Below are 10659 nucleotides of genomic sequence, written 5' to 3' on the forward strand. Positions count from 1 at the left end.
ATCCACTGCTGAGCTTGCAAGGCACTGTCTTCCCTGGGACTTGCTGTGAGGGCTGGGGCAGTGCTGGTGGGACCCAGTGGTGGGGCTGGATGTTGGTGGGGTGTTGGCAGGGCAGTCAGATGAGTGGCCAAAGCTTGTGGTGTGTTCAAGCACTTCCAGCTCTGCAATTTCGTAGAATCCCAGACTGTTTGGCTTGGAGGAACCTTAAAGCTCATCTAGTTCCCCCCCCTGCCATGGGCAGGGACACCTTCCACTATTCCCAGGTTGCTCCAAGCCCCATCCAACCTGGCCTGGAACACTTCCAGGGTTGCATTGGAGTGTATGGCACCCACCTAGCCAGGGAGGTGACCAGAATTAATGGACAAGTTCATACATCCTGGACAGGAGGTAGAAAAATCCCAACCTCCCTGCACACCTGGGCATTGTGCCTGCTGCATCCCACCAAGAGGATACAGTGATTGCCTTGGGATTGTGGAGCATCCAGGGTCCCTCATGGTGGCCTGGGACTGTGCTGAGGGTTGCACAACACTGTGCTCAGAAGCACTGGGCAGGAAGCATACAAGGCTAGAGGGTGTGGGGAGTGAGGTGATGCTATTAGCTGGTGGGGAGGTTAGTTAATAATGTCAGTACTCTGCTGTTGAGGCTTTGCAGGCATCATGACAAATGAGCTTTTTAAGGAGGGATTTGAAGGAAGATAATGAGGTAACTTGGCAGATGTTTATGAAGAGCTCCTCCCAAGCGTGTCATAAGCTACTTTTCTCCTGTAAAAGAAATGATACAAAGTAGAACAGATCTCTGGGACCGATGTGTTCTCTCTCAGCATGGCCAAGGAGCTTCAATGACAGCAAAGAATTAATGGCAGTAACATTGTCATATAGTTGCCACTAATGGGAGGCAATCATTGGGAGCAGCTCGAGCAACATCATCTGGTTGATGCTTTGGATATTACAAACAAAGTCATTGTAATAAATAGATTTGGCTTCTACAGGAAAATAATTACAGGAAAAGAGTTTCTCATGAGCTCTAAGACTCAGAGATAAATCCTGGAGGATCAAACAGAGGATGGAGCTGTGTGGGTGTGACTTTGGTGGCTGTGATTGGACAAGGGAAGGAATTACTTCAGCTTTTTTGGGAGCAGTTGTGTGTGTCTGAGGGATGATTTCTGTGGGGGCATGGCTGGTCCTTGTAGCCTGGGTAAAGCCTGTGGGGACTCTGTTCTATACAGCAGAAAGAAGGTTGACCTTCAGAGGGTAGTGGCTCAAGGCCAGGAGTTGTGTTGTATCCTGGTGGGTTACCAGAAGCAGCTTCTGGGAGAGAAGCTTCTCTCCTGGGATTGTTGCCCAAGGCTCAGGATACTTCATGGCACAGGGATTTCTGTCAGGTTTTGTCAGGGAGTGCTTTGCACAGCTGTGAAGAAGAACCACAGCCTGTTTGGGTGACTGGAGAACAAAGCACATACCCAACCCAAAGATGGAAAAATGCCTGAGGTTTCCAAGTCAGCTTCAAGGTTTCAAATGAGCCCCATGGGTAGAGGTAAGAACTCCTTCTCTGTGCCCCTCAGGTAGGCCACAACCAAGTTGCACAGCCACCAGCAGAACCTTGTGCTGGTGTGTAGTTTTGAGAGTGGAACAAACTGCTTCTGAAGCCTCATTAGACACTTGTTGCTCCCAGCTTTGTTGTAGTGTGGTTGTGTACAACAGCACAGCACAACGTTAAAGTGTGCAGTGAGAGATTAAAGTTAATGAACACAGTCATTCTGCTGCTTTGTGTCTGAGCTGTAAAGAGATAAAAGATGCCAGTGTATTGTAATGGGGAGGGGGGAATCCCTCCTTGAAGGAGAAAGCTTGGGGAGTTGTAGTTTGAACCCCCTTCTCCCTTGAGCTGCACATTATACTTCATAAAGGCTTTTTTGGAGGCTGCTTTTGTTTGTGCTTGTTGCAGGGGTGTAATTACAAAGCCAATGTGCAGGTTGTGTTTGGGAGTGATAACGTGTTTCCTGGGTTCTTGGAGGGATGCAGCAATGTGCCCCTGAGATGTTGTGTTATCTCACAGCTGCACACTTTGTCTGAGGCTCTTGCTTAATCATCACCTGCTTTTTTTGGTGTTGTTGTCTGTCTTTTAGTAGGTTTCATCTGGGATAATATCTCTCTAAAAAGCAAACCTCTGGGTAGAAAAGAAACACTTTGGATAAAAGACTGCTGAAAGGAGTTGAATGCACTGGGGGAGACATGCTGTGGGTTGTAATTTACCTTGGTGTAACATATTAGCTGAGACTTGATAGATCACTTGTGTGTTTTGCAGCTCATTTCAACAGCATCACCAGGAGTTTGTGCACATTGGCTCTCCCAGGAGCTGCTCTGCTCCTGCATCCTCCGTGTCTGTGTTCAGAGAGAGAATTGTAAGAAGCTGAGTCATATCTCAGCCTTTCCCAGGCACTGGGCCAACCTGAGTGCAGGATTCTTCCAGCTAGATGGGTTGTTTAATTGGAGCTGACCTGGTGCTGTCCCAGTGGTGTTCAGGTCTGAGGCTTTTCAGGCTGCCAGGGCAGGAGGAGAGCAGGAAACCTGCCCATGGTGGGATTGTTGAGGTCTCCTGTGCAGGGCCAGGAGATGGACTTGACAGCCTTTCCCAGGCACTGGGCCAACCTGAGTGCAGGATTCTTCCAGCTAGATGGGTTGTTTAATTGGAGCTGACCTGGTGCTGTCCCAGTGGTGTTCAGGTCTGAGGCTTTTCAGGCTGCCAGGGCAGGAGGAGAGCAGGAAACCTGCCCATGGTGGGATTGTTGAGGTCTCCTGTGCAGGGCCAGGAGATGGACTTGATGGTTCTTGTTGGTCTCTTGTGCAGGGCCAGGAGATGGACTTGATGGTTCTTGTGGGTCCCTTCTGACTTGGGATATTCTGTGATTCTATTTGGGTTTTGCTGAACCAAATGAACCAGAGGTTTGAGCTGAGCACACCAAGTGGGACCAGCTTTGCCTTTTCCCTCTGTGGGAGCTGATTCAAGCACCTGCTCTCCCTTTCACAGTTTCCTCTTGTAGAGTTGCAGGTGTAAAGCTCCAGAGACTCATTCTCCTATTTGTTTATTCCCTGTTGAAGGAGTTTCTTTAGTGAGTTCCTGCTGCAGAAATCCTACCTGGGATGGCTTTGGTGTTTCAGGCAGGTGAAAGTGTGGAACAAGAGGGGCTGTGGTGTCTCCTATGGCCCTGGAGCACTCCCAGCACTGACTCCTGTGCTCTCCAGCCTTCAGTGTTTCTGATAACAGCCTTGGGCTCTGTAGACTTTTCCTACCCAGCTGAGCCTGGCAAACACAGCTCTGTTTTCCTTAGGGGTGTAGAGGAGGTGTGGTTCACTCCTCAGGACCACCTGGGCATTGCTTGATAAGGAGTTTTCTGCTTTTGGTAGTTCCTTGAGTTTCTCTGGTGCCCTTGGTTTTTGCCCCTTTCTTTGTGTGGCAACAGGCAGTTCCTACCTTCAGTTCTGGTGGTTCAACAGGCTTTGGAGAGATTTGGGCAGTGTGGAGCATTGAGCAGGGGATGTTTCTGGGCTTCTGGACTGGTACTTGTGCTTGCTTCTGGGCTGATATCTCTGATGTGGTTACTTGCAGTGGCATCAGGTGGTTCAATTTCTCTGACAGGCTTATTTTCCAGCAAGCTCATGTAGGTGACAAAATACTTTGCAATAGCTAACATGAGTCATTGCAGCTGGCAGATGAGTTTTTTAATAGAGCAACAGGTCTATTGGATTCCAGTTCCTTGGACTTGCCCTTCAGTGAGGATCAATACAGACAGATGGAGAACAAAAGGATTGAAATTGAACCTGCTGGCGTTTGCAGGAGTGTTTCTCTCTGCACATCTTCCTGGGAAACAGCTCCTGCAATGGCAAAGATCAAAGGGTCACTGATGCTCCATGTGAAAACACTGATTGCATCCTAAATAAACAGGAATGGTGTGGGTGTGCTCTGAAGGATGGTCCAGTGCCTTCCTCAAAGGATGTGTGTGAGTGTGTGTGGGAAGAGTGCCATAATGCCCAGAAGAGAAATGAATCTCTAGATTCCATGGCAATGCTTAGTTTGGATGGAATTACTGGTTGTGGAGCCCCTTAGATCTACCCACTCAGATCCATCATGTGCATGGCCTGAATGAGTGGTCCTTGGGTTAGGAGGGGTGAAGGTGAGCTGGGAGGACACTGCTCTGCTTCTGTCTTGGCTTGTGACTTTCTTTGCCATTACTCTGCATCCAGAGTTGCAGAGTGTGAGCACTAGGCTGGTTCTCATGCTAATGTTGTCATCACTCAGTATCTAGTGGCTGCCCTCACTTTGAGCCATGAGCTGAAGGGGTGAAGGCACTGCTGTGACCCTGTACAAGGCAGAGCTGAGGGTAGCAGCACCTGAACTCTGAGATGCTTTCTCCCTGCTGTGGTTTCCATGGAGTCCTGAAAACAGCAGATCCAAGTTGCCTATTTGTGTGAAAACTGTCTCTGCTACTGTCCATTAGTGCAAGTCACGAATTCCTGGGATGCTACTTCAGCCCTCCCAACCTTCCTGCTATAGCCAGGACAAAACATCAGCTGGGGAGGAAACATTTCCTAAGTTGATATGACAGCTGAAAAGTTCTGCTGCTCCTGACCTTAGTGCAGCAGCTCTGTGGTGTTCCAACAGTGCGTGGCAGAGCCACCACGAGTGGTTCTCCTGTTACACTGTGGGCACTCAATGAGACAGCTGTGAGTGAGGGAAAACATGGGGTAAAATTAGGAATAACTTCACGTGACTTGGATTTGGATTAGATTCGTGAGTTATGGTTTCAAGCCTACTGGAGCTCATGTGGAGGGGTCTGGACAGGTCTGGTCCAACAGAATCAGCATCCACAGGGCCAGGGCAGCTGTGCTAGTGCTGGAGTTTCCACTGATGCTTTTGAACATAGCCACATCAGTCCTGCTCCATGGTGAGGGGAGACCTGAGCCAAGGCTTGCTAGATACTTGAAAGGGAAGTTTGCAGAGCATTTAATTGTTTGAAGTCAGGTTGGATAGGACTTGGAGCAACCTGGGTTGGTGGAAGGTGTCCCTGCCCATAGCAGGGGGTGAGACTGGATGAGTCTCATAGTCCATTCCAAGCTAACCCATTCCATGGTTCTATGATTCAAACTGCTGTCCCTTGTTCAGGTCACTGCTATGCCTGTCTGCATGGGAGAGCATCTCTCCACTGTACCATGTGCAACCCCAGGGCTAACACCATGCCCAGGTCCAGCTGCTCCTCAGTGCATGTCTGGAGAGCAGATGCCACTCAGAAGGGATTACAGGGCAAAATGTGCCCTTGGGGGTTGACTAACATGGGTACAGGAGGAGGATCCTGGCAAGGAACCTCTCCCCACCACTTCTTGCCCAGATGTCCTCACTCCAGGGACCTCTCAGGTACTCCTGCTCTTATCTCCTCACTTCCCACAAACACCATCCAGTGCCCCATGTCTTTTTCCCACCACATCCCTCTCTGATGCTGGAGCAGTGGGGCCAGCAGTGAACTGGTCTCAGGGGATTCAGTGTGGCTGCAGAGCTTTGTTGGGTGCCATTTGACAAAGGTCATCTGAGTGCCAGGGATGGACCAAAACAGCACTCAGCAGTCACTGTACACTGTGCCCTCTTCCCACAGGGCTGCAAATCAGCTCAGAAGGGCTGGAGACTGGCCAAGGCCAGCACAGGGCTGCAGCCATCCTCTTCTCTAGGGCTTGCACAGGCTCATAAGTGAGTTCTCCCCCAAAGCCCATGGGCTCTGGGCTGAGCCAAAGTGGAGAGAACACAGGGAGTGAAGCCTGGAAAACTGAGTGAGGTTGTACAGGGAACCCTTAGCAGAGAGAGGGCTTGGAAATTCCCTTCCCACATCTGGTTAATGCTTTTATCTCTGGAGTGTTTCTCCACCTGGGAAGCAACCCATGAGGGATGCCTGAAGCACGTTGTGGGCAGGAGAGGGGCACTGTTGTCTCTGCTAATGAACAGGGTGTGGGCTAAGAATGATGCCAACCACAAGCATCTTCTCAACCAGCTCTCCAGCTCGTGCCATTTGAAGGTGCCCAGGTGTGCTGTACTGGCCTCTGTGCTCTCAGCAGATCATTTTTCACTTGCTGCCATACAGTTCTTTCCAGAGAGGAGGAGGAGGAGGTGGCTGTGGCTCCATGGTGAGTTTGTGAAGAGCTGTCTGAACACAGGGTGGTGGGTGGAGGAATCTCTCAGGTTTGACCCTGTTCTGCCTGTCTTCCCTATCTCACTGGAGTCATCATCACCTCCTCTGAGCTGCTCAAACAATGCTCCAGAGGATTTCTAATGTTTTCCTTCACTTGAGATGAAAGCTTCAATGTGATATTTGTTTTAATTGTTCAGCCTAATCTGCAGTGCAGTGTCTGTGGCATTAATAGCATAGTATCATAGTATGTTAAGGGGCTGGAATGGAGCTTAGAGATCATCCAGTCCCAATCCCCTGCCCTGGGGATTGGGACTGGACACCTCCCACCAGAGCAGGTTGCTCAAGGCTTTATCCAACGTGGCTGTGAACACTGCCAGGGTTGGGGCAGGCACAGGCTCCTGTGCCAGTGTCTCACCACCCTCACAGGGAAAACCTCTGCTAATATCTAATCTAAATTTCCCTCTTTCAATTTCTCCCCATTGCTCCTTGTCCTGTCCCTGCAGTTCCTAACCCAGAGTCCCTCTGCAGCTTCCCTGGAGCCCCTTCAGCTCCTGGCAGGTTGCTCTGAGCTCTCCACACAACCTTCTGCCAAAGCCATATGAGATGCCTGTGCTGTGCTTGTGGAGTTTCATCTGTCCAACAACTCTGTGTCTCTGTCTCCTTAAAATCATTCAGGAGAGTTGTTGTCCCCATAAAGTGCTGTTTTTTCTCTGAGTGGCTCAGCATGAAATGCAAGTTGCTGAGTTATGGATGTGTGTGATGCAGATGCTTTGAATTGAGGAAGGGGCTCATTTGCTTTATTCTTTTTATTCCCACTTCAGCATAAAAAAGAAATGAGGCTTTGGGGAAATTGAGTTGTGAGGAGAACCAGCCCAGAAAGGCAGTTTGAAGGAAGCACATTTCTGTGCTTGGAAAAAGGAGTGGAAGGGAGGGGGAACAGATAATCCTTTTCTTTTGATGATTTCAAAGCAGATGGCACTTGCTGTTTACTCTTCTGCTCTCCATTGCTGTGTTTCCTTCATGTAGGAACTCATATGTGCTCCCATGTCTCCAGTATTTTACCATGTGGATTATATTAATGGTAGCTTTTGCTTTTCTTTCTGTCTTTGTCCTGAAGACACAGAGAGAGAACATGTGAAAGGTAGTAGACTATAATTTGAGGTCATAGATCCTATCTTAATTTTCTGCTTTCCTGAAGTCTCATAGGGGTAAAAGACATTCTCAGGAACTGCTTTCGTGGTGTTAAGAGTTTCATGTTGGTACACAGTGACATTTCTGAGCTTTCATAGAGTTCCTCTCTGCATTTGTGCATTTAAAGGCACTAAAGAGCCAAAGTTTCTAGCAGAGCACTGGCACTTTTCCAAAGTGATGAAAGAACATACTCATTATCCCTTATTGTACCTCATTGTAACCTTCCATGTGCTTCCACGTTCAAAGTGCTGTGTGTCTTTTATACCTAATCCTTGTACTAGCAAGAATTTTCATGCTGGTGGTGGTGCAGCCTGGCAGATCCATGAGAATCAGCCTCAGTGCACACACAGGCTTAGCCAAGAGAATGAAATGATCTGCAGTTTCCAATGAACAGAAGATCCATGGTGTGATGACCTTCTAACAAGCCCCAAATCTCTTTCATCCCATCATAAAAGCAACGAGAATTTCAACTTCTCTAGTGGCAAAACTTGGAAAACAAACAGCAAGTGCCAAGACTAGTAGTGAGGCTGAGGGAAAAGGGCAGTGAAGCTCATATATGGTTTTGATGTAGTTTGAGTCACTTCAGATGGGGTTTGCAGCATTACCAGCTAAGATCTCCATTAGAAGTTCAGAGCACTGGTGTTTGGTGTGCATGGGTGACTCCCTTCTCTTCTTGCCTTGTGGTGGGGTGATACCTAGATATGACAGAGGTAGCCTCTTGCTGTCCTTGGCATCTAAGGGTGGCAGATAAGCTCCTTAGTTGTCCAACAGCAGCACCTTTGAATTTCTGCTGTGTGGGTTGTGATCTGTACATCCAGTGGTCTTTGCAAATCAACAGTGATTGACCCCAAATGATTTTATCCCTCTCAGAGGTGTACAGAGATGTGTTTCTCCAGTAAGTTCTGCTTGTATCCATCAATAAAGTGGGTTAATTAGGTGAAAACTGTTGCACTTTTTCAATGGGTTCTCTGGTACTTCTTCTTGGCCCCTCACTTCAAGAAGGACATTGAGGCACTGGAGCATGTCCAGAGAAGGGAATGGAGCTGGGGAAGGGGCTGGAGCACAAGGAACAGCTGAAGGAGCTGTGGGGACTCAGACTAGAGAAAAGGAGGCTCAGGGGTTTCTTTTCATTCTCTACATACAGCTCCCTGCCAGGAGGTGCAGCCAGGTGAGGTTAAGCTCTGCTCCCAGGCAACAAGGGACAGGATGAGAGGATATAGTCTTAAGCTGCTCCAAGGAAGGTTTAGGTTGGACATTAGGAAGAATTTCTTCCCAGAAAGGGTTATCAGGCATTGGAATGTGCTGCTCAGGTCGGTGGTGGAGTCACCATCCCTGGTGATGTTTAAGGACAGACTGGATGTGGCACTTTAGTGCCATGGTCCAGTTGCCATGGTGGTGTTAGGTCCTAAGTTGGACTTGATGATGTCAGAAGTCTTTTCCAAGCTGATGGCATGTGTGACTCTGTGACTTTCCAGAGGAGCTGAAGGCACCGCTGGAGGAATACGTGAACAAGCGATACCCAGGCCTGGTGAAGGTCGTGCGCAACCAGAAGAGGGAAGGCCTGATCCGAGCTCGGATTGAAGGCTGGAAAGCTGCCACTGGTGAGATCACAGGATTTTTTGATGCTCATGTGGAGTTCACTGCTGGCTGGTAAGTGCTCAAACTCAGGGGCTTGGGTAGAGTGTGTGTGATGCATGAACCAAGGAGCAATCCATCCCTTTGTAAGGATGTGTCCCTACAAAAGTCCATTGGTTTATTAATCCTGTATTCCTTGAATGGCCACTGATAAAACATGATGGGAACATACAAGGAAAACCTTCCCTTGCCTTCATTTCCTGTAATCTTTCCAATTCCCTCCTTTTCAGGTGCACATCCCCTGCTCCCTGCTTAGATTTCCCAGGCTGATTTCCCATTCCCTTAGCCTTAAGTAATTTCTGTAAGTTTTTACTAAAGCCCAGGCAGCAAGGGATTGAAGGAGATAGTGTTTCCCACTTCCATGCTCTTTGCAGCTGGATCCCAGTGGGGAAGGCTCAGGTGGGTTGGATTGATTTGTTTCCTTCGCTGCTAGCAGTTAAGTGCAGAGGTGCAGAAGCAGCTTAAGGTGTTTCATAAGGATTTTTTTCCAGAGAGATTCAAACCATTTGAGCTCAAGTGGCTTAAGTTTGAGTCTAAGATCATGACAGGAGCCTGAGAGGGATTTTTCCCCCTTTACCCAAGCGTAAGAAGTAAATGGTCCATGTTTAGAGAAGTGGAGGTGGAAGAAGCTTAACTTGTGCTGAATTTGATCAGAGTAACATCCACAAGAAAAATTGTTTGCAGCTGCTAAAGCAAAGAGCTCTGCACAGGTATTGACTTCCTTGTATCAACAATGCAGCTCTTTAAGAGCTGTTTCTTCCACTGATATCTGTATTCCCAGCTAAACATTCCTCTCTTCAGGTCACTCATATCTGATTTTATTGATCTATTGAGGAAGCTCCATTTACTGAGCTCTTGAAGCATCTTCTCTAGGGGTAGAGAGGAAGTATTTCTGCAGACTGGGCTTCATTCACTCTGGTATCACATAGCCACTGCTGTTAGAGGCATCAAGAGTACAAGTTCCCCGTTGTGTTGGCACACTGAGCCCAGGGCAGTTGGTGACTCTTGGGTGCAGAGGTGAAGCAGAGCACACACCTGATCCAAACACATTTGAATGTCCCAGAGGTGATTTTGCTAGTTATAGAGGCACCAAACTGTATCCCAAATGAAAAAAAGGCCCTTCAGCCAGTTCTGCTTTCAAGAGTTTACCATGTTCTGCCCAGGGACATGGTGGTTGGGATTTGGGGGACGTCTGGACTAGTTAGAGCATGATTAAAACACAGCACATCCTTCTTGGCCTTACTTTACAGTAGGGAAGGTTTCCAGCCAGGCTGTCCAGCTTGTGGATCATGTCTTCATCCAACAGAAGAAAGATGTGGGTCCAGATGAGAAGATGCTCCAAGGGCTGGAACTATGAGAACAGGCAGGGAGAGTTGGAGTTATTGAACCTGGAGAAGAGAAAGACTCTGAGGAAACTTACAGCCTCTTCTAGTGCCTAAAGGAGCTCCAAGAGAGATGTAGAGGGACTTGGAACAAGGGCGTGGAAGACAGGATACAAGGAGTGGCTTCCCACTGCCAGAGGGCAGGGCTAGATGGGATATTGGGAAGGAATTGTATGGAAGCTACAGTGCAAACTATGGAAGGAATTCACCATCTCTTCCCATGCTTTGCTTCTTTCCCCACTCAGGGCTGAGCCGGTGCTTTCCCGCATCCAGGAGAATCGG

The 10659-nt window shown here is 48.4% G+C and overlaps 1 protein-coding gene across 1 annotated transcript in view; it reads left to right on the top strand.

Annotated features, from left to right (window-relative positions):
- The window catches only part of LOC103811728 (putative polypeptide N-acetylgalactosaminyltransferase-like protein 3), a gene marked incomplete at its 5' end in the record, with an annotated part of 38173 nt that overhangs the window by 27260 nt on the left and 254 nt on the right, over positions 1-10659 (top strand). Inside the window, 2 exons of the mRNA XM_009084717.1 lie at positions 8836-9010; positions 10623-10658. Coding sequence (XP_009082965.1) covers positions 8836-9010; positions 10623-10658 — 211 coding nt within the window. The remainder of the gene's footprint in view (positions 1-8835; positions 9011-10622; position 10659) is intronic.

Source organism: Acanthisitta chloris, unplaced genomic scaffold, assembly GCF_000695815.1.
Source record: "Acanthisitta chloris isolate BGI_N310 unplaced genomic scaffold, ASM69581v1 scaffold1011, whole genome shotgun sequence".
NCBI classification, from domain to species: domain Eukaryota; kingdom Metazoa; phylum Chordata; class Aves; order Passeriformes; family Acanthisittidae; genus Acanthisitta; species Acanthisitta chloris.